Raw genomic sequence first — 21,808 nt, 5'->3', positions numbered from 1 at the left:
GGTTCCCCCCTCCAGACCGCCGCCAATAACGTCTTTGTTGTTAGATAAAAGCATTCGATAGACACACTAACCTTTTATTAACGGATGCTAGAGAAATGTGGCCAGAGCAAGTTCGAGTGAGTAACGAAGAAGGAACCAAAAAGATTAAGAAGACGGTCAACAAAGATCGATATATATCCAGGATGTTTTTAAGAGGTGATAATGTCATTGTTATACTGAGGAATCCGCAGTAATCATCTGAGCCGCAGTAATCTGCCGGCAGGATCCTCCGCCGAATTCTCCAAAAAATATTCCTGGTATGTCACGTTCCTGGTATGTCACGTTCCTGGTATGTCACGTTCCTGGTATGTCACGTTCCTGGTATGTCACGTTCCTGGTATGTCACGTTCCTGGTAGGTCACGTTCCTGGTATGTCACGTTCTTCTAGTAGATAGCCCCATTGGGCTGGTCAGCAACGTGATTTTTTTGGGCATCATTCGCCTACCAGACGTCGCTAGTACTGGGATTGCCAGCCCTTCAGCACACCCAGTACTGGGATTCCCGAAAGGGACGCGTGTTTCTTCCGCACACGCATTTGTTTCGTAGCACGCGCGGGACGGAGCCACCCACACCTATACACTACCCGCGGGCTCTCGCTTTTGTATAGTACTTTCCTGCCCCCCCTTTTCAGCGAATCCCCCCCCCCCAAGAAAAATTAATCTCCGTCGGTCTGGAGCGGTCAAACCCTTAAATTCGGTTAGCGGGTTTCGACGGCACGTTTGTCCGCAGGGATCTCGTCAACGGTTACGACTTCAAGCTCGTTCGAGTCGTAGACCGTGTCGAATTGCTCTTGCCAGGGTCCAGGGCTCCAGTCGATGGAGCCTACATCGTCGTTCATGGCAAGCAGATCGTCAACCGAGTTATACTGCTTGACGGCCGAAGCGTGCCCCAAGCCGACGTCGTCATTCAAGCTTAGTAGGTTGTCAACCGAGCCATACCCTCTTTCTATAGAGGGGCGGCCCACGCGGTCATTGAAGCCCAGCAAGTCGTCGACTAAGCCTCTCTCAATATTGGACCTGTCCTCGTTCAAACCAAGGAGGTCGTCAACGGAACCATACCGTACGTCAATGGAGCCAACCGTGTCCGCTGATGCGTAGAACTCGTTCCCTGAATTAAGGAGATCCCCAACCTCGGCCGTTCTTGCTTTTCTCGGTGGCGGTTGCAAGGTTGGCACTTCGGCCGGCGGCGTCTCGGCCAACAACGCCTCGGTCGCTGCCACGTTGGCCGTTGCCTCCGCTGCTGCCTTTTCGCGGGCTTCTTTCTCACGTTGTGCACGTTCCAGTTCGATGTTTGACTCTTGTTCGTAGAGGAGGAAGTGCGGCGTTTCCTGGTTCATGAGAATGAACCCATCCACGGCCCGAGCTCTGGTGTCCACCTGTGCATCATTAAGACTTATTATGTAGTCGCCGTAGCGCCTCAGCGTGTAGTAGTGGCCGCGACCATCCACACCAACATGCACCATAACGGCGCGCAGTCTCATGGGCGTATCGCCGATGACAATGCGTTCTTTCAGACGCAGTTTCACAGGCTGACGACGATCCTTAGTTCGGATGTACTCGTAGACCTCGTCTGCGAGCAACATCTGTCGTACGTCGGACGGAAGGTTACGGATGGCGACGAGGACCCTGTCCGCACGGTCCAGCCACTCTGCTTCCTGGCTGCGTGCGTGCGGCCACTCATCGGGCCAAAAGAAGTTGCTGAGGTTGATCCGAATTTTTTGTTCGCGGTAATGAGTCATACGTTGGTTGTAAAGCTTCCTCACGAGGGCCATGGTGTTCTTGTAACCGGCTTCGGTCAGACCTTTACGTATTTTGCCTAGAGGGATGGTGCGCATCTGGAAGTGGTCGAATTGCTGGAGGACGAACTTGGGCACCGTCCACGTGACTATTTCGTTGTGAGATTTCTCCTTGTCAAGAGGGCAGGGTGTTTGCATGACCTCTTTCAGATCGCTTTTGGTCAGCGAGTCCAGGCGGAAGGGTATCCAGGTTGTCTTATCAGGCACGTCGCAATCGTTGCACTCAGTGTGCACAGTTCTCTCCCAGAGCATTTCGTCGAGCAGAGGGACATTTGCCTCATGCATTTCGTAGATGGCGTCGGCGATGTCATGCTGCTGGTCAGTGGGGTACTTGAGTGCCTCGCAGAATGTTTCCACCTCTGTGAGACCGAGGATTGTGGCGAGAAGCGCTCGATTGATATTCAATCCTCGTTCGGGCACCTGCGTCCCATCCCTAGCCGAGGCCTTTCGCGTCACGGGCTGTTTGGTGCACAACAAACGGCCAGTTGTGGGCAAGATGATGGTCCTGAGCGCTTGCACAAGTGTGTTGGCATAGCACAGATTACTTTTGTTTGGCAACGTCATAAGCGGAAGCACATCCCTAGGATCGAATCCGGCTGCCAGCGCCCGTTGTTGCGCGTGTTCGAAGGTCGTCTTCTGCTTCAAGTAGTCCCGCTGGATCAACGCCAGGGTTTTAGGCGTTAAATAAAACTCTTCCTTCAGCCGTCGCTGGCCGTCTGCACCCAACGTGGTATATACAGACTTTTGCTGCTTACCGACCATGTCCACACACACATCTCGGAACTTCTTGGCCTTGCCCTTATTCAGTCTTTTTTTTAACAACTTCAGCGCACTCACCCAATTGGCACCAACATGTTCTACACTCCTCCGGTTCGCGTCCAACACACCCACTAGCACACCCTTCAAACGATCCACCGCCTCGCCCGTAGCTGCCGCCAACGAGTTCGCTGCACGCTTTGCGCTACGCGTCACATTTCCCACATTCACGTTCCCTACTGTCACATTCGCCACTGATCCACCGAACCGCGCCGCTGACTCACCCAAACTGTTCCCCAAATCCGTCATAGAACCTTTAATATTAGAACGCTTCAATTTCCGCCATGACTCCCTCAACCTACCACGTCCAAACGTATTCTTCTCATAACGCCCCGCCCCCCCTTCATCTCCACCACCCGACATCATAGCCAAACCGGCCCAACATAAACCGTAACCTCGCCGTCCTCTTCGCGGAGCCAACATCCTCATGAAACCAGAACAATAAATATTAACTCTCGGCTGCCGGTCCATATCTGGCCGCAACATTTTTCCCTGCCAATCATGGCACTGAATCTCCTTTCGCGCTTTTCTTATCTTGGCCACCCTCTCCTGGTACCGCACACACGAGAACTCACCGCTGCACACGAGAACCCACCGCTGCACACGAGAGCCCACCGCTGCACACGAGAGCCCACCGCTGCACACGAGAGCCCACCGCTGGATCGCATTTGGAAACGATTTCGTAGAAACGGTAATAACAAATAGTGCCGGGATGCTGAGTTGCCGCCGACAATACTGAACAACTCGCTATTGACGCCTCAACCACCGCGCTGCGTTGTTAGTAGCGTTATGGAGTAGCGTTATGGAGTAGCGTCATGTAGTAGCGTCGTGGAGAAGCGTCGTCGAGTAGGCTTGTGGAATGGTGTGGGAGTTTTGCTGAGAAATTTGGTGCTTTACACACACGTGTGTGTCCATAAATGTGTTCGTTTATGCTGTTGCGGGTGCTGTTGCGGATGGGTGTGGTGTCGTACACTAGCACGAATGGGTGTCACAGTGGACTGCTGGACGTGGGAATTTAATGGGAACGTGGGAATTTAATGGAAGAAATCCTATGCTTGAAAAGGATTTCTCCGGGCGCACTGTCCCGAGAACTGGCATTTGTGTCGCAGCTGCGGCTGGAGGAAGAGCGACTAGAGCGTGAGTGTGCTGCGAAGAAGTTGGCGATTCTCCGGAATTCGTCCGCGAGATTCGGAAACGCAGGCGTCGTGATGGAGCTCTACCAGAGCGTGATGGATTTGTGTCAGAGGCTGCGCACGAACCGCGTGGCGCAGATGGAAGCCTGGAAGCAGTTGCGGGTCATGGTACACCGAGAAGCGGAAGACACCACGCGACACGAAGAAGGAGCGCCAGTGCAGCGCGACGACGAGAGCGGTACTAGTAGACGCAGTCGGAGACCGAAGCGCCCGTCCGTGAGGTAAGTTTAGCTCATTCAAAAAGTTTGTGGGGCATCTTTGTTGCGTCTTATTTAGACAAACCGCTAACAGCGTTGGTAGACGAGAATGCGGGGGGTTTCGTCGGGTAGAAGGATGAAGGGGTCGCGGGAAGTAACGGCGTGGCTGTCATTGAGAACGACTGTTTGCCCGGCGTATTTTCTGAGCGTGTAGTAGTGCCCGGCATTGTCGGCGCCTTTGTGGATGACGGCTGCACGAAGTCTGAATTGCGTGCCTTGTACGTGTACCTTCTCCCTCAATATAATGGAACCACCGCTGGCGTACTGATACTCTTCCCTGACGCGGTTGAGTTGGTTGACCACCCGTTGTGTCAGTTGCGGATCGAATCGTTTCTTGTCTTCGGCGAAGATGTCGATTGCAAACGTGTCCTTGGCTCCCTCCTCGTGAATTTCACGACCTTGCCAGACGAATGTACCGTTTTGTCTTACTTGTATGCCGGTCCTCACGTTCAACAGAAAATCTGGCGTGTAGCAAAAGGGCGTGTCCTCCAAGAAGTGGTTGACCGTCGCCCTGTCTAGCCCGAGAGACGCCAGAGTACGCGGCGTGACCCTTGTCTCGCTCTGTTCGAAACATTGAAACACCACCTCCGGCACCTCCCACTTAGCCACAGAGTGTGCTGCGTTATTCGGACACACTGCTCGACTGAACGGCAAAGCCGTCGTCTCAGGAAAGACCGTAATCGGTTTTCTCTCCTCCAACTTCAATTGCTCCAAGCACGGCGAATTTGGCGGGCAGGATTCGCACACCCCTCTCCACATCATGCGCCGCATGACCGGCAAACCCTCAATGGCTCGCAACAGATCCACTGGGTCGCGTTGTCTGTCCAATGGGAATCCAACGGTCTGTACAAAATCCGAGACTGAGCCCGAACCCACAAGCGTGTTCCACAGTCGGCTATCAAGCCCCGATGCGTCCGCGTTCGTCGGCATCAACCCGGAAGTCAAAATGACTGACCGGAGCGCCTGCACCAACGCGTTCGCGTAACACAAAGACCCGCTGTTCCTCAACTGCTTTAACTCCAGTAAATCTTCCGTGTCCTGTCCGGACTTGCGGACTCTGTCTATCAAGTCCCCCAGCCCCACATTGTTGCTCTTAAACAGATCTTGCAACGCCTTCAGAGCTACAGGTGTCGGTCGCTCCCACGTCTCGACCACGGCTACCGCGTCAGCCACGTCTTGCGGATCGCTCGCGATCTGCGAGCTTGAGGTTTGTACTCGGGGCCTGGCGTCTACCTGAATGGCTCTTTCCGGCGCCCAGAAGTTCCTTGAGCTGCCCCCTGCAGAAGCAAAACCGCCCCCTGCAGAAGCAAAGCTGCTTCCTGCAGAAGCAAAGCTGCTTCCTGCAGAACCGAAGCTGCATCCTGGGACGGACCAGAGAGGTGACCGAGTCCAAGCGGTCACTGGGGGAACGCTCTGAGCCGACCTGGAGGCGACGACGGGGGGGATGGCGGAAGACCGATGGAAATGCGTCTGGATGGGTGTGCCTTTCCGTTTTTGCTCGCGTCGTTGATGTGCCCGTAGGATGTGCTGTGCACCTTCCTTGGCCCCATGTGCTTGGACATATTTTATGACTCGTATTCTCAACTCAGAGCTCATATTCTGCAGCAAGGTTTGCATAAGGTCTTTCTCTCCGTCAGGCGTATGACTTAACAGAGCTGAAACCATCTTCTGCGGTATAGCCAGCAGCGCGGCCAGCCCAACGGTCAGTGCTCCGTGACCTACCGCTTCGATGCACGTCACAGATTTCATAATAAAAAATTCCCTCCAGAAACAATTGTCAGAAACAAATATAGGTGTTTGTAATTCCCCCGGTCGCTGCAATAAATCCGCTCAACCTTTCTCGATGCTACAACCAACTGAACCTTCGATTGTGAATGCACCGACGTCTATGGTATCCGTTACGTACCGTATACGTACCGTAATTACATAGTATGCGTTACGTACCGCAGAATCATCAAATCCTCAAAGTCGCAGGGAACTGATGCCACTACACGTTGAAATAATCCGGACTCCAACAGCCCCAGAAACACGTTCCTCCCGTGGGCCAAGTACTTATGCTGCGTGTGTTCAGGGAAGAACAGGTGAAGATCTTGAATGAATACGACCACTGGCTTTTTCTCGGCTGCTTGAGTCTCGCGATTATTTGTCCCATCAGCTTGATACTGAGCGGCGCGGTAGAGGTACTGTTGCATGCCATCATGATACTTGTTAACGTAGTGATGATAGTTTAACCATTTTTTGTCCCAGAAGTCATGGTATGCCCACGTTGCCTTCATGAAGGCAGGAGCTGAAGTTCCTCGGTACAGCAAAAAGAAGGTGTTCCTTCCACGCAATTGGATAGGGAAACATTTCTCAGGAACTCCTTGATCCAGACTTTTGAATGGTGAATCATATATTGCCTCTGTCGACGAGTAACTCGTGCTTGATGGCACTGGTGTGATTGGGTGCGTCAGGATTACGATTTTTTTACAATACTGGGTGCCCTGATGATCCCCACGCTTGTAATCACATTCCCGCTCGTCGTATTGTTTGGCCGCGTTAGCCAGATCTTGTTTGGGTGCATTAGCCAGCTTAGAGGAGGAAAGGAGGCGCAGTAACGACTTGGCCTCAGACGGCCGAACGACTACGGGCCCACTGGCAAGACCCGAAAGAAGCGGGGTCGACAGGTTTCTGCCTTCTGGAATTGGCTGTTGTTCCGCCTTGTCGAAGAGCAAGTATATATCACCGTAACCTTTGAGAGTGCTTAGAGTCTGTCCTGGTTGCATAGCACGAATGACATCTGAATATTGAAGCGCTCTAACAATCTCGCATTCCCCCCTCTGTCCCGCCGCCGTATGTTCCGCCGCCGTATGTTCCGCCGCCGTATATTCCGCCGCCGTATATTCCGCCGCCGTCTGTCCCGCCGCCGTCTGTCCCGCCGCCTGCCTACTTCCATGCAAGAATTCAGTCAAGTAAGACTGTTCCAGGGCTCTCGTAGTTTTGATTACACACAAACTGACTAACGGTATTATTCTAGAAGGACACATGTTTACCTCAAGATCAGTCATTGCAGCAATTTTTGTGGTTCGATTGAGGTGGTCTACATCCGATGTGAACAATATCCATTCCGCCAAGTTCTGCGACTGTCGCAAAGCGATATGAGGCGCATTAAAGATAAGAACCCGAATATTACGGAATATTTTATCTTCCTCCTCATTTCCAGTCACACTTGTGTTCTTAACCAAGTCAATCAGACTCGATACCTCACGTAACACGAACCATTTTCGTTCCCGGTCTAGTGGTGGTGGTTCACGGTCTAGTTGTGGTTCCCGGTCTAGTGGTGGTGGTTCACGATCTAGTGCCTGGTCCGAATGCAGTTTCAGCCGCTCATCGGCCCAGCATAATACCACTGGCTCCATACCTTCGACATTACCTTCATCTTTACTTTCAAATTCCAACCGCTTCCACTGAAGGCCAGCACTCAGCATGGCATGGAAAACAGTAAAAGAGCGCGTCTGGCCCGCTCCTTTGGGGGGGAGTATGGCGACCGAGCCGACGTCTGAAGGCTGTGCCGACATCATGTTTAAAAAAATCCATCACACAATTTCCCCCACCTCTGGGTAAAAAAACAGTCGAAAATTGGTTAATGAAGGATTGGTAAAAACTACAGCTCGTCAGGCTGCTTCTGTTTGCCCACAAACGTAGGCACCTGTTTTAAGGGAACAAATTTCCCGTCGCCTGACTTGATTTTGTCAATGAACGCAAACAGGTGCTGGACAGTACTAGCGTCTTCCAATGTAGAGTAACGGAGTCTTTTGTGGGGGTTGATTATTACGAAGCTACCGTTGGCCAGTTTCATTGACCCTGCTACCTCTTTCTCTTTCTCGGCATTGACCCAACTAAATTTTAGTACAGGTCGCTTCACTTCAGCCTTAATAACCGTAAGTCGGTCCTTAACCGAGTCCCGTAGATCCTCTCCCGTCTCGTTCAAGTCATCCGGTCCTGCTGAGTAGACCGCACAAAAACCTTCTCGCAGACCAAAACACAAGTCCTTATGGGAGGCCTTCGTCAACTGCGGAAGTTCCTCTCGGAGCCAGGGTCGATCCGGGCTCGAAGCACCCACTTTGAGGTCAACACCGCCCCCTCGAGCGAACGTCTCACTATGGACATTCAGCCAGTCCTGAATTTCTTGGAAATTGATCGGCCTTTTCTTCAAAATCTTTTGTTCCACTGACCTACTGCTCAATCGAGTGTCCTTAGTTTTAACAGCGACTGTAGGCGTTCCGAGAGAAAGCCCCAACTTCTGGGCGATAGTCTTGTCGCCATTTTTGCCAATAAAACTAAAAGCCATCCGATCACCAAACGTGTGTGCGAGAGCGTGCCAGAATGTCGGCGGCTCCTCCTTATCGCTCAAATAGAGTACGGCCTTGGGGATATTCGCATCTACCTTGAAATAATTCGAAGCGTCATCTAGAGTGACAAGATTCGTGTATTTAGCTTGAGGAACCAATTTCAAAATCCGGCTTTTCAACTTCTCCTTTGTAGGCAATTTATCTAAAGCACGAGGGGGTCTTGGCAGAGAAGGATAAAGACTGACCACATACCCACTCGCGTCCAACTGACCCATGTCTTCCAGTTCATGCTCGCATAAACTGCTATGAGCAGTGCAGTCCACTGCGCCGAACCTTGCGATCCCCTTCAGCTCTTGTGATAAAGGCTCCCAGTAGTCCGTCAAAATATCTTCCACCTTCGCCGGGTCCTTGTAGAACAATATACCACCCGGGAACCGGTCCCGGTACTGCTTGAAGGAATCCATGATGTTACGGGGATTCAGCGCAATCACTTCGTTCCGTAATGGGTCGACCAATGCACCAGAGCACTCAGGCAGCACTGCCAGTAAGCCTGCCGTCAACACAGCCAACACCCTCATTAAAAATTTATATATGGCTACGACCCAGTCCCCACCTAAGACAACGGCGAAAGACACCAACCTACCGAACCCAGACAGCCCGGTCGGTTAGGCGCGCAGGCGGCCGAGGACTTTGTTGGTGATCTGGTCGACGAGTTTGGGGTCGGCGAGTCGGGGGTCTTGGGATGAGTTGACAGAAGCACGTAGTTCGTCGAGTTCCGCTTTGACGAGTGACGCGACGATGTCTGCATCGGTGTCGCTATCGGAATCGATGCGGCGTCGGTGGGATCGTGTGCGTCTCGAGGAGTCGACACGATGACCAGCACGTGTGGACGGTCGTCCGGTGTGCGGCGACAGACCGGAGCCGCTGCGAGCGGCGCCGTTTCTCGTGCCGTGTATGGCGCACTCCACCGAGAAGGGTGCGGGCGAGGAACTGGAGTGGGAGCGGTGTCGGCTAGGGGAGCGATGTTTCCGCCGTGCACGTCGCCCTCGCCGCTCGTCTACCGTGTCGTTGTAGGTCCGGTAACCGCCACCGATCAATGCTTCTCGCTGCACTTCGCGCCGCTGCACCGTCTTGGTCGAAAGCTTCGCGCGACTCGGGTACTCCGAACTCAACTGCGCAACCGACAGGTATGTCGTCGACAACAACGGTTTCTCTGCCCGACCACCCGGGGATTCGGCTCCGCTCTTCACACCTGGGTACCCACTCTTCGCGCCCGGAGCGTTGTACCCCGCGTCCCGGGAACCATGCATGTCAGCGAGTCGTGTGTTGCCCGGCAAGAGCGGCGGCGTGGTTGTGGAGGAGGAGGAGGCGCCAGGCAGCGACACGGCGCCGTGAGACCCCGTGCCGCGCGAGTGCCTCGAACCTGCGCCTAGGGCGCGAGCGTGTGAAACGACACGCGCCGTGGCCTCGCCTGAACGCGTTGCTGTCGACTGCCACGGGGGCTGCGAAGGCGCACTCGTTCGACCCGGACTTCGACGCCCGACACGGTTGGGACTGGTCCGGTGGGGCGGCACTGCAGGCGAAAACACCGGGGAGCTTACCCCTGGAGTTTGATTCGGGGAGTAGACACCTGCAGGGGAGTAGAGACCTGGCGAGGCGGCCCGGACCACCGGCTGCGTAGCGACTCCCTGCCGCGTGACTACGTAGGACGGCACCGACGCCGTTGGGTCAGACGTGATGTAGGCGCCCGATTGAGTCGACTGAGCAGGCGAGCCGAAAGTAGGAGACTTGAGCGGGGCACTGCCCAAGTATTGAGGACTCAAATACTCTGCGACCGTGGGCCGTATAGTAGCTGTGGCGGCCGGGGGACGTACACTTGAGGGAGCCATACCGGTCATCTGCGAAAGACACACAAGTGAGGGGAAGGGGGAGGCTGGGAGAAGGGGGAGACTGGGGAGGGTGTTGTGTACAGCGGGCGCGGCGGGAGGGGCAGCGGGGTTGCCGAAGACGGCGGCAAGAGCTCTCTTTCTGGTTTCAGAGATTTTATGTAGTTCTGTTTGTAGTCCGGGCGCAACGTGGGTTCTGCGAAGCCAGGGCTTGATGAGAGGGTTAAAGTTCTTCTCGAGATGGGTTGTGCTTCTAGTGACCTCGTCAGGTTCCACTGTCGTTCCGTTCTGGGCGGAGGAGTTCTTGTAGTTGTCGAGCAGGCCGCGAATTGCGCTGGGTAATGTCGGGTTGGACGGGCCAAGACGGTGCATGGTGACAACGGCCTGATAAAAGACCTGCATCATAGGGTCGGCGACTCCGTAGACTACATTACACTTTTGTACGTAGCGACCCGCAAGTTGCGAAAATTGCGACCATTCACATGCCTCTAGAGAAATGCGCATTAAAACTGTCGCCCAAGGTGCGCCGTCCGTGTATAAAATGGCATTGTCGTCTGGGAATATGGCCTCGATAAAATCCAAGTACTTGATGCCGTTAGACACACATAGATCACCATATGTCTTAGCGTCAGCCGGGCTGCTGCCGCTGGTTGCCATCGCTGATTTCCAGGCACTCGCGTAAAACTTGCTAAACAAAAAGTAGCACCCACCAACCAGCCAGTGCATGGGGCCCAGTACCATTAATGTGGTCCGATACAAATACGTCAAATATTGCATCCACTTATTCTGCTCCTCCAGACCCATTGACTTGGACAAATTCTCATACAAAGAATTCAACGTCTCTTCCATCTGTAGCGGCATCACCGCATCCGCCAAAGGCAACTTGCACTTCGTACACATCCACCATCCATCGGTTTCCGCTGTCTTATTCAACTGCCAAGAAGAAGAAAATTAAACCCAGCGACGACCGAAACGACGACTCAAATGGCGACCATATATTTGCCGCACACGTGTGCGCGCACCAACACTCGCCTTCGCTTGCCGATTTTTTCATTGAACCAGCTTCCCTCAGTTTCTTTGCCCCATCAGGCTCTCGGCCGGCTTAACGCGATTAGCCCCCGTGTTGATATTACGTTTCTGATTGCCTCAATCTGAGGGAGGTTGACATCCTTGCTTTGACCGCAATAAACAGCGAAGGCCGGGGTGCCACCGTCCTCTTCTTTGGTTCTGCAGTGGGGACACCAAATCCTTCTTGCCTTATCAATGGGAGCCGTGCACTTGGAACAGGAACACGAAAGCATTTTGAGTAGTAACAGTCTCTCCTGACGCGAAATAGTGGACCCGTACAAGCAGCCAATATAGCTAATTGTAATCGGCTCAGAAGTCTGGATATCCCTTATTGCGATGTAAAGCAGGTCTCCATTGTCATTCCTATAAATTGCATTGGGAGCGCACGAATGAGTAGCGCGATTTCCCCTCGGATAAAGGAGCCAGAGATTCTCCCCCTTCGGCGTTCCGTGAGCGTAGCATTTCATCAACCCGATGAACCACAAGAACGGCTCGACATTGGGATGGTTTGCTGGTAAGAAACCTGAAATTAGCTTCCTTTCATTGTCCAATGATTCAGTGTAAACGTCGTATGATTCTAACACCCTAAGCTCGTCTGGACTCAGCATAAGAAACCTTTTGTAAGCAGACTTGAGCTCAACGCGGCATTTTATCAACGGTTTCTCCTACAAAGGATCGATTATAAAGTGTGTGCACACGAATTCCAACTGAACTGATTTCTGCCAGGTACCGCAGAATTTCTTCGCGGGATGCCTTGTGGTGGGGACCTCGTGGTAAGAGGATGATGCGGTGTCTTGATTGGGACTTCCCATCAGGATGGCTCCAGGGTGGGTTACTCTAAGAATTATGTCGCCAACATTGTACCGTCGATCGGCTAGCAGTTTATTCATTCGTATTTAAAAATCAGTCTCATCACAACCCGAATTTCGTCGTCCCCTGCTTGCCCATAGTCCTCAGGTGCTTCGATGTACTGTTTTAGCGGTATGTGCTCCAGACACTCTTCCGAGCTTGACTGCATGAACCTTTTTGCTGCACACCGTATCATTGGGTTGTTGAACACGTGTGTGAGCAGCTTCCTCAGAGAGTCCGCAGACCGTACGGCTTGCATCTGTTCAGCGCCATACTGCTTCTTGCACATCAGGAGGGTTTCCCAAGCGTGTCTGGCCACCACATCCGACTCATTACCGTATTCCAGCGCATGTGCTAGGAACAATAGCTTCTCCATCAACAGGCCGCATCTCTCCAGCAATGGACACATAACTGAGTAGGGTAGGTTCAAGCCCAATCTATGCACGATGAATTCACGTTCACCCGGACAATCTACTACTACTGAAAAGAGCTTCTTCCCAGCCGCCCTGCCGGCCTCTGCATACTGGAAGAGCTCAATCAGCTCCTCTTCACCGCCCGGCAAGGCAGCTAAATTCCTTGTCACCGGCGTGTGATTCCGTGCATCCCGCAGCTCAGTATCCCGCAGCTCCGTATCCCGCAGCTCCGTATCCCGCAGCTCCGCATCCCGCAGCTCCGCATCCCGCAGCTCCGTATTCGGAGCGTCCTTCAGTCGGTCTAGGTGCAACTCCAGCGGTCGAACGACTTGGTCGTACAACGAAATGAGGCGACGTGCCTCCCACTCGTAATTGGTCGACACTTTATATATACCCTGTCTGGCAATCAAGGTGTGTGCGACTTCCTGTACGTCAAAGCTTTGTTTCAAACACCGGTAATTCGGTTCGGCAGCCATGGCGTCCGCGGTGGCCACGGCGTCCGCGGTGGCCACGGCGTCCGTGGCAGCCATGGCGTCCGTGGTGGCCATGGTGGCGATGGACCCGGACGGGGAAAGGAAGTCAGTGACGAACACGGCCGCCGCCCTAACCACTTGATTCGACACAGTCGGCAGCGGAACCAGTTCTCGGAGAATGACGGCCACGAACAGAGCCATCGTTTCCGAACCAATCCAACATCGCGCATTCATCACAGCCAGACAGGAGATAAGCTGTCGCACAGGAACTATCGTGCGACTGTTTTGTTGTAAGAAACGCAACGTCTCCTCCAATGAAACCACACGCAGATGCTCCGGCAATTCACCAACGGGCAGCCGCGACCCTCCCTCTGGAGGCGGAGGGTCCAACAATGCACGAGCCCTGGCATCTTGCAGCATAGCAGTCAGCAACAACCCGTCGAAGCTCCCGTAGTAATTCACCAGGACGCCATCCAGTTTATCCGAGGACGACGCCGATGAGGACTCACCCGAGACCGACTCCACTGAAAGTGACTCCGCCGGTGCCGATTGACCACCACCGGACCAGGACCCTGGTCTCGGCGCCATTCGGTGGATCGCGCTGTCTTCAGACCAGTTAAACAGGGCAGGAAGTAGCCAGGCGTTCTTTATTCTGTTGTCCACCTCCCGACTTTCGACGGCCTCCTGACCTTCGACGACCTCCTGGCCTTCGACGACCTCCTGACCTTCGACGGCCTCCTGATCTTCGACGACCTCCTGATCTTCGACGACCTCCTGACCCTCGACGACCTCCTGACCTTCGACGACCTCCTGACCTTCGTCGACCTCCTGACCCTCGACGACCTCCTGGCCATCGACGACCTCCTGACCTTCGACGACCTCCTGACCTTCGACGACCTCCTGACCATCAGAACCGACATCTACCAAGGTCAACAAGTCCCTAACCAGCCCGAAGGCACACTTTGGCTCCAAGTCGTGAAGGGTAGAAACGAACTCAAGCCGGCCATCCGTCTCGTCATACAAGGTGCCGTCTTGAGAGGTAATCAAACGCATAAACCGAAGAAGACGCATGTTGTTCCAGCCTGCTTTTTCGCCACCTGTGCTATTCCGACCATCACCCAGAATTTCAACATCCACATTCTCATTACCCATCTCCTCACCACCCATGTCCTCATTACCCATTGCCTTGTTGACGATAGTGTCCTCGGCCTTTACAGCCTTCTCAATTAATGCTCGGAGCATCTGGGGAACGAAGGAATGACCCGTTGAGGAATCCTCCTCCTTTCTCCACGTTAGGACGTGGTCGGCGCACATTTCAGGATGCTTTCTGATGAAGTCATAGACAACGTAACGTGGCATATACTGAGGACTTCTTTCAAGCAGCGTGGAAACACACGGATAGAGAAGCTGGAACCAAGAGGCCACGACCGGATGCATAATTTCAGGGTACTTTAGCACTATTGCAAGCGGTAGCCGCCGGGCCAAGGGCCGTGGGCAATCTTCGACGAATATCTTTTCATCAGTGCCTAGTATTTCAATGTAGACTATCAGAACGCTCAATTCTGAGCATCGCAATACCTTTCCAATCGCCTCTGCCACAGCACTTGAACCAGGCCGTATCAACTGGTCGAGCCAGATCTGACTCCGCAATAATCTCCTCAAGCCTTCCAAAGTGCTTCGTAGTGAGTTAAACCGCGCAGCAACTGACTCGGTAACCCGAAGTCGGTGGTGCGAGCTACAGCTATGCTTCGAATGGTTGCAGAGTTCGAATAACGGTTCGTTAAGAATGTCATCGAACCACTGATGATAGAACGAGTTGAGGATATCCGCCAAGGTTTGATTCGGCTCTAATGCCGCCGGTCCCGAAACCGCCTGTTTTGAGATTCGTTCCATCAACCTCGTTTCAGAGTGCGGCTTATTTGTCTGGTCATAGCGCAATGGCGGGAGAGAGACAGGCTTATCTCGGTAGTCTATTAAGAGGTCAGCCAGGGTCTTGCATACCCCAGCGGGTGCTCCCGGAAGTTCGTCCGAATAGATGGTTACTGTACACAGCCATTTCTGGTCCGTTGCGAGAACGAGAAACTGGCGTCGAAATGCATCTCGGAATGCGTCTCGGTCGGAGGTCTGGAGGCACAGAGGCATGGAATGGGCTAGCAAGCGTGAGGCAGCAATCTGGTACAGCGCTCGTTCCCCAACGGACGATTGGTAGCCAGTTATGTATCTTCGCCATTCACTTGCGAAGCCAGAGCGTCCATTTGCGGTCAGCTGCGAGAGGTCGAGGACATGTTGGACCAGACAAGGGGTGACGTAGGAGGTCGCGGACGCCACGCATGGGCCTTTGTGGAGAATCGGCGCGATGGCCTTGTCCAATTCGATTGTGAGAACGGGCAGCCGACAATCGTAACACGCACGTGTGAAGCAGAATGGACCCAAGCACCAGCGTTTGACTTCGCTGAACACGGTGGACTTGCTCGCCAGCAACACCTGACCCATTTGCCGTCCCACAGAGTCGCTCTCAATCCGTGGAGACACAGGTAAGGGGTACACCGGCGAGCCCACGACGGCAGCCTGGACCGAAGACACGTTTACATCGCCGCTCTCCAGCTCCAATAAGAGGCGCACTGCTCTATTCTTCGAAGTCAGAATAGTCACTACAAACTCCAAATCCGTTTGACCAACCTGTACACCAACATCCAACACCCTTTCTGAACCACTACATACCGGTGTCAGCAACGGTAATAATAACCTCAAGGATTGACTCAGGAACCTCGGAATAGCAGGGGAAGTGACAGTTCCTTGCTCAAGCTGACCTCGGTCAACCCGACTCAGCACAAGTGGACCCTTATCGATGAAAGGAGTCTTATAATACCGACCCGCAGCATGGAAGACGACTTGGCCATTCTCCCCCACAGTAACCACAATCCCTGCGCAATTATTGTAGCATGAACGAACCAACACTACACCTTGCGGGTTTGCAGCGCTTTCCTGTTTGCCAGTTCCGAATAAAGAACACATGACACTCCGTAGGGGTCCATAGCTGGAAGGCACTGCTGCTCGAATCTCGACTCCGCCTGCTACGAAGATCACTTCTTTCAATGGTTGCGCTTCAAATGCCACAAATATTCGATGGCCTAGCACACACGAGCTGCTGGCTCTCCAGGTGGGGTCCAGCGGAGCTCTAAACCGTCCATATATCTTGGCCCTTAATCTTTCGTCCACTGGAATCGTGAGCACCTCACCTCTCTTGTCACCCACGGCAGGACCCACCGTTTGTAGGTCGTTTGCGGACTCGTCCAAACATTCACCGACTACTTCACTGACTACTTCACTGACTACTTCACTGACGACACCATATACATACACTGTACATACAGTTGTATATATGTACAAATAGTGAACACGTTGTGTGTGTATATATGTACGATCAGTGCGTAGACATGGATGACTTACTCATGGATGGCGTGACGAGCATGAGGCCTATATGTCCAACTGTTGCCTCATCTGTGGGTAGAAATACTTGACAAACCAGAATCGTTTCTGGTAATCGTAGGCAACCTTCTATGCGCTCGTCTGTCGTAACATTGAAGAAACTAACTATATTATCAATCTGGGTGAAGGCAATCTGAGGCAATAGTAAGCCCTCACTGGAGCCCTGCAATGGAGCCTCGGTTACCAACCGAGCACCACCTAATGGCTTAAACCCGCAGGTTACTCGCCTCACCATTTTACCCCACGCAAATTCTTCACAACAAATGTCTGCCAGCACACCATGGATACTATGGTTCTGCTCACTCAAGGGAAACCAAATCTTCGCACCTGTTGAGGCAGAATTTATCAGGGATGCCTTCAACCTCTTCGGCCTCAAACCAGTATGCCATCATTCATACCCTCCCCATACACCACGGTCTGATACCTCCCCATACACCACGGTCTGATACCTCCCCATACACCACGGTCTCATACCCTCCCAATACACCACGGTCTCATACCGATTGATGCACCGTAACGCATCACACCGATTAATCTTCTTCTATAGAAATTCAAGGACTACGCCGTCGCCACGCGAGTGATACTCGGAGATGAAATTCCGCCACATGACCTGAGTAGGTGATGCTTGAAATATGGCGTGTGTGTGCACACATGTCATGGGTGTGTGTGCACACATGTCATTGGTGTGTATGGGGACATGTAAACGGGGGTTTCCTGCAGGCTCGTTAACTGAAGAATCAAGGCTCGCTCTGAACGAGGCTGTCGAGTTATATGGACTGATTCACGCAAGATACATCTTGACTCAGACAGGACTTACCATTATGGCTCAGAAGTATAAAGAAGGTGTTTTCGGAGTGTGTCCTCGAATTCTATGCCAGAAGCAAGCGGTATTGCCCATTGGCATCAGCGAGGAACTCCGACAACACAGGTGTCGGGTCTACTGCCCCAACTGTCAAGAAGTGTACATACCCAGGGGAGAATTGGTGCGCAGACGCGAGCTCATTTCCAGCGAGGACGACGACGACTCCTACTCCTCGCCGCCCAACAGTCTCATCGATGAGGGCAGTGATGGAATACAGATCTGTAAAACAAACCTTTACCAAGCACACCCTTGACAAATACGTCTTCACACCTTTACCAACCGCATGTGTTTCTCACACTTTAGCACACACTTTTGAAATTGAGATTGGTGCTTCAGATATTGACGGGGCTTTCTTTGGTACTACATTCCCTCATATGCTTCTGATGGCTGACCCACGATTGGTATCTCCCACTGTCCCCATCCCGCATATTCCTCAATTGTTTGGCTTCAAGCAATATGGAGTTAAATCAGTCGTACTTCAAAAAGTCGACAACGGAGAATACGGTGTCTGTGCTAGAGAGCAAATGGGATCACAAAATGATGCCAGATATGTTAAATGAAGGGAGAAAATTCGTGGGATCCATGTTTACGGGAATTGACCTTTATGAGAAATAGAGGAGATCTTTTTCAACTTAGAGATCTTTTCGGCATTTCAACAACGCGAGACTTACAATGATCTAAAGTTGAATACATGTACGGTACATTTCGTAGATAGGTCAAGTTACCTTTGTAGTTATACTGAAAGGTGTTGCAATTTTTGTTGGATAGAGAATTGAACCAACTTCTGGATTGGCGACTACAAGGAATGTATAGCGTAGCCATATACAGTCCAAAATGACACACCTGTATAACAACATAATATAGTTAATATCAAGCTTACATTAAAAGGGCAAGAATACAGTTTAGGTAACTCTTTTTGGTCCAACGTATTCGAGGTTCTTAAAGGAAAGAACATATTGACCGTATGGGTAGTGGTACCGTATGGGTAGTATGCCCGTGTGGGTAGTGGGTAGTATGCCCGTGTGGGTAGTGGGTAGTATGCCCGTGTGTGTAGTGGGTAGTATGACAGTGTGGGTAGTGGGTAGTATGACAGTGTGAGTAGAGTAGTAGTACCGTTGTTGTGCCAGATGCATGTGAGTAGAACGAGTGTTTCAATGAAGCTTCCGCGAGCGAATTGACTGATGCATGAAATCATAAGAGTGATAATAAGGCCGACTTGTATGGAGTCGTTGATGTCTCGTTTTGCGATGCGTTGCATGAGGCTGACGGATGCGTCCATGGCGGCGTTAGGTGAGAGTAATACATGTGTCCATTTGGTATTTTCTACGGGGTATCCAAAGAGTTGTTTATCAAGTTCATCAACGTTACTTTGTTGTACCTGAACGGCGACATGTAATGCATTAAGTCGGCTATCAAGACTGGAAAGAACAGATCGATAATAAGCTTCTCGATCGAATTGCCAGAGTGCGGAGAATGCTAGATGTGCGACACCATTATCGCTTGCATCTATAGGTACATTATCAAAGATAAGAGGGATCATATTTTGCAAATTTTTAAGACTCTGTTCTCCCGAACCGCAGATCTCTCGTTGTTGGGGATCAATTGCGGTAGCTGGTTCTCTCATTAATTTGAAACGTAATACAGCTGATGGTGTAGCGAGTGGGAAGGTCATGAACTCATTGAATATACAATGTTTTTGAGCTTTAACAAGGTCGCTTTCCTGTACATCATGTGAGTCCAATAACTCTACTTCTAATTGATATAGCATTGCAGATGAACTCAATAAATCACCATCTTCACTCTCACCATAATCGAATGTAAGACTCTGCAGATGAATAACCAACCGATGATCTCCCATACGCTCTCCTTCACTCAATTCTTTCACCGCCTTCTCTCCCATCATTTGCACATTCCGATAGTCCTCTAATGCCCGATGATATTCACCCACAAATTGAGCACGATGATTCAACAGACTATCCACCAACTGCTCCCATTCCACACGATCTCCACTCACACGACGTCTCTGTACTACTTCATCAAATAATTTCTCGTACTGCTCCGTCGATCCCTTTAATTTCAAACGCTGAATCAAAGCACTCACAAATGCCTCCTTTGTTATCGACTCCTTTAACACACCACCATTCAAACGTAAACGTGACACCAAACTCTGTCGTAAAGGCTTCTCCGTATAATACAACGTCTGATTCTGACTTGTAAACTTCAACTGCTTACCCTCTGTAATACACGTTATTGATATATTATACACAACAGTGCGCTTATGGTTTATAGCCGTCCCCTTGTTACTTACTTGTCGGACCCGACATCTGAAAATGCAGTTAGGGGATATTAAATCGGTACCTGATCCGATAGACCTAACCCAACCGAACTACCCGGTTACCACCCACTCATTAACACAATACAAATCATATATTGATTCATGGACTGATCAAGCAGCTTCAAAAGCTGACAAACTACTTAAAGATAAGGACCAGAAAATAGTGCCGTGGAGCTCACCATGGATACAATCAAACATAAAGCAAGCAGTTGATACTCAAGTCGTTCATGTAAATCACACCCTTTTGTGTATACCCATCATGTATACTTGTATACCCATCATGTATACTTGTATACCCATCATGTATACTTGTACACCCATGTATTACTGAGTTGACCATCGCCATACAGCGGCAGGTAATATCCATGTTCTAGGCGGATTCTGATAGCATAGCTCAATTGCTCAACTCCAAGAGGAACTTGGACATCTATTCCAAAGAAACATCGCAGGAATCCGCTCCGTTCAGTTTCAAGTGGCTTGCAGAACACCTTGCTGCGACCAAAGACAACGCACCTGTTGAAACTACTCTGCCATCCTGTCCTCTCGGCACAGTTGTGATGTAAGCTGATCCCCATGCTACATCAGGTGATCCCCACATGCTACATCTCCTTTGTTTAGACAAGATAGGTGTGTGTTCCCGAATGAACCACCGAGTTGCGTATATGAACAGTTACTGGAAGAGCACTGGTTGGAAATGACTAAAGAAACCCAAAAACTTCTCGCCTCTCTATGTGACCTTTCCTTCTAGTCTTAACGCACTCGTGTGGTCGCACTCGTCCTGCAGGTGTGGTCGCACACACTGGCTTGTTCATAGGCATGTGACCAGTGCAACGGCGAGCATGCCGAGGAAACAGAACCTTGTTGCGTGTGGGTCAGTTTTCAGAGCGCTGCCCAGAAGGTCTTTGACGCCGTCCGACAGCAGCATGCCGGTCCAAAGCGTGTAGACACATTTGCATGTGAAGCTCGGCTGGGCGGGAAGAGTGGAGTGCAGAGCTAGGGAATCGAACCCGGGGCTGTTCGGTTCGGAGCTTTTTTCGAAGTATGTCGCCATCGCCGAAGAGAGCGTGAATGAAAGCACGGAGCTGAGGCATAACAGAAGGCACTGTACATAGCAGCCCGTTCGGCTGTAACCGAAATCCTTGTAAGGCACCTGGCGGTATCCTATGTCGTTCGAATCCGAGCACTGGGCCGCGGCCGCCGCCCGACGCCCATGTACGAAGCTCTGGGCAACGAGCGTAAGCGCAATCGCCCCACGGACACCGTTACTCGGGGCGAACAACAAGGTAGTGTCGCGAGCACTCTGCAGACACATCTTGCCTGTTTCACTCGAACCGGCCAGTTGACTCAGCCAGTTAGTTATCAACCAACCTACCAAGACTCCCACTACCGGCCAAGCCTCATAACTTTGGTGCTCAATCTCCGCATACAACAAACGACGACGATCGTATATCACCGGGGACCCGTTCGGATCATACAGCAAAGGCATAGGAGGCCCTACACTTATTCCCCGCATCTGTACCGGTTGTCTCTCAAGCGCCTCATCCGGTATCCCCCCCAATGGTAAGCGATTCTGCGAACGATTTGCCGCCGCCATTGTCCGGTTATCCACCTGGTTGCTATCAATCCGGTCGATGTCATGCATCTCTTTGGTATCAATTCCGTAAGTCTTTCCGTTCAGACCCAAACGACCATCATCTGTCTCATACGTGTTGTGTTGTAAGGATGGAGCGAGTTGTAAGGACGGATCGAGTTGTTGTCTTGAAGTCTCTCCTTTTGCTTCTTGGACGTATTCCAGATGTGTGTGCGGATGCCGAGCGTGGGGGAACAAGACGAATGCGCCGGTGCTGAAGAGGACGCCAGAAGTAAAGGCCAAAGTCTTGTAGCTGCCACCAAGACAACGACGACTTGCTAGGTAGCAGGATCCGAAGAGGGTAGTTTGGGCCAGAATTAGGAAGAGTGCAAGATCAGTCCTGACAACCATGACATTGTGGGCACAATTTTA

At 51.8% G+C, this 21,808-nt stretch overlaps 10 protein-coding genes across 10 annotated transcripts; 2 read left to right on the top strand and 8 right to left on the bottom strand.

Moving 5' to 3' along the window:
- Positions 1 to 95: 95 nt before the first annotated feature.
- Positions 96 to 233, top strand: GNI_105730 (small nuclear ribonucleoprotein sm d2; the record flags this gene model as incomplete). The annotated part of the gene is made up of 1 exon (XM_011133044.1): positions 96 to 233. One exon carries the CDS (start codon positions 96 to 98, stop codon positions 231 to 233), a length of 138 nt encoding a protein of 45 aa, XP_011131346.1.
- Positions 234 to 736: 503 nt separating this feature from the next.
- GNI_105720 (hypothetical protein) lies at positions 737 to 3,136 on the bottom strand (the record flags this gene model as incomplete). Its single annotated transcript, XM_011133043.1, has 1 exon — positions 737 to 3,136. One exon carries the CDS (start codon positions 3,134 to 3,136, stop codon positions 737 to 739), a length of 2,400 nt encoding a protein of 799 aa, XP_011131345.1.
- Positions 3,137 to 4,127: 991 nt separating this feature from the next.
- GNI_105710 (hypothetical protein) lies at positions 4,128 to 5,849 on the bottom strand (the record flags this gene model as incomplete). The annotated part of the gene is made up of 1 exon (XM_011133042.1): positions 4,128 to 5,849. One exon carries the CDS (start codon positions 5,847 to 5,849, stop codon positions 4,128 to 4,130), a length of 1,722 nt encoding a protein of 573 aa, XP_011131344.1.
- A 173-nt stretch (positions 5,850 to 6,022) lies between these two features.
- Positions 6,023 to 7,657, bottom strand: GNI_105700 (hypothetical protein; the record flags this gene model as incomplete). Its single annotated transcript, XM_011133041.1, has 1 exon — positions 6,023 to 7,657. One exon carries the CDS (start codon positions 7,655 to 7,657, stop codon positions 6,023 to 6,025), a length of 1,635 nt encoding a protein of 544 aa, XP_011131343.1.
- Positions 7,658 to 7,743: 86 nt separating this feature from the next.
- GNI_105690 (putative thioredoxin) lies at positions 7,744 to 9,009 on the bottom strand (the record flags this gene model as incomplete). The annotated part of the gene is made up of 1 exon (XM_011133040.1): positions 7,744 to 9,009. One exon carries the CDS (start codon positions 9,007 to 9,009, stop codon positions 7,744 to 7,746), a length of 1,266 nt encoding a protein of 421 aa, XP_011131342.1.
- An 87-nt stretch (positions 9,010 to 9,096) lies between these two features.
- On the bottom strand, positions 9,097 to 11,993 carry GNI_105680 (hypothetical protein; the record flags this gene model as incomplete). The annotated part of the gene is made up of 2 exons (XM_011133039.1): positions 9,097 to 11,250; positions 11,451 to 11,993. 2 exons carry the CDS (start codon positions 11,991 to 11,993, stop codon positions 9,097 to 9,099), a joined length of 2,697 nt encoding a protein of 898 aa, XP_011131341.1.
- Positions 11,994 to 12,271: 278 nt separating this feature from the next.
- On the bottom strand, positions 12,272 to 16,844 carry GNI_105670 (hypothetical protein; the record flags this gene model as incomplete). Its single annotated transcript, XM_011133038.1, has 2 exons — positions 12,272 to 16,482; positions 16,571 to 16,844. 2 exons carry the CDS (start codon positions 16,842 to 16,844, stop codon positions 12,272 to 12,274), a joined length of 4,485 nt encoding a protein of 1,494 aa, XP_011131340.1.
- A 28-nt stretch (positions 16,845 to 16,872) lies between these two features.
- On the top strand, positions 16,873 to 18,031 carry GNI_105660 (casein kinase II subunit beta; the record flags this gene model as incomplete). Its single annotated transcript, XM_011133037.1, has 4 exons — positions 16,873 to 16,989; positions 17,157 to 17,223; positions 17,330 to 17,592; positions 17,795 to 18,031. 4 exons carry the CDS (start codon positions 16,873 to 16,875, stop codon positions 18,029 to 18,031), a joined length of 684 nt encoding a protein of 227 aa, XP_011131339.1.
- A 173-nt stretch (positions 18,032 to 18,204) lies between these two features.
- On the bottom strand, positions 18,205 to 19,795 carry GNI_105650 (hypothetical protein; the record flags this gene model as incomplete). The annotated part of the gene is made up of 3 exons (XM_011133036.1): positions 18,205 to 18,267; positions 18,352 to 19,706; positions 19,780 to 19,795. The coding sequence occupies 3 exons, from the start codon at positions 19,793 to 19,795 to the stop codon at positions 18,205 to 18,207; spliced, it is 1,434 nt and encodes a 477-aa protein (XP_011131338.1).
- An 819-nt stretch (positions 19,796 to 20,614) lies between these two features.
- GNI_105640 (hypothetical protein) lies at positions 20,615 to 21,787 on the bottom strand (the record flags this gene model as incomplete). The annotated part of the gene is made up of 1 exon (XM_011133035.1): positions 20,615 to 21,787. The coding sequence occupies one exon, from the start codon at positions 21,785 to 21,787 to the stop codon at positions 20,615 to 20,617; it is 1,173 nt and encodes a 390-aa protein (XP_011131337.1).
- Positions 21,788 to 21,808: the final 21 nt, after the last annotated feature.

The sequence above is a fragment of the Gregarina niphandrodes genome (assembly GCF_000223845.1).
Source record: "Gregarina niphandrodes unplaced genomic scaffold scaffold00023, whole genome shotgun sequence".
Taxonomy (NCBI): Eukaryota; Apicomplexa; class Conoidasida; order Eugregarinorida; family Gregarinidae; genus Gregarina; species Gregarina niphandrodes.
Note: the sequence above shows the minus strand (reverse complement) of the source record. Positions and strands in the feature narration are given on the sequence as shown.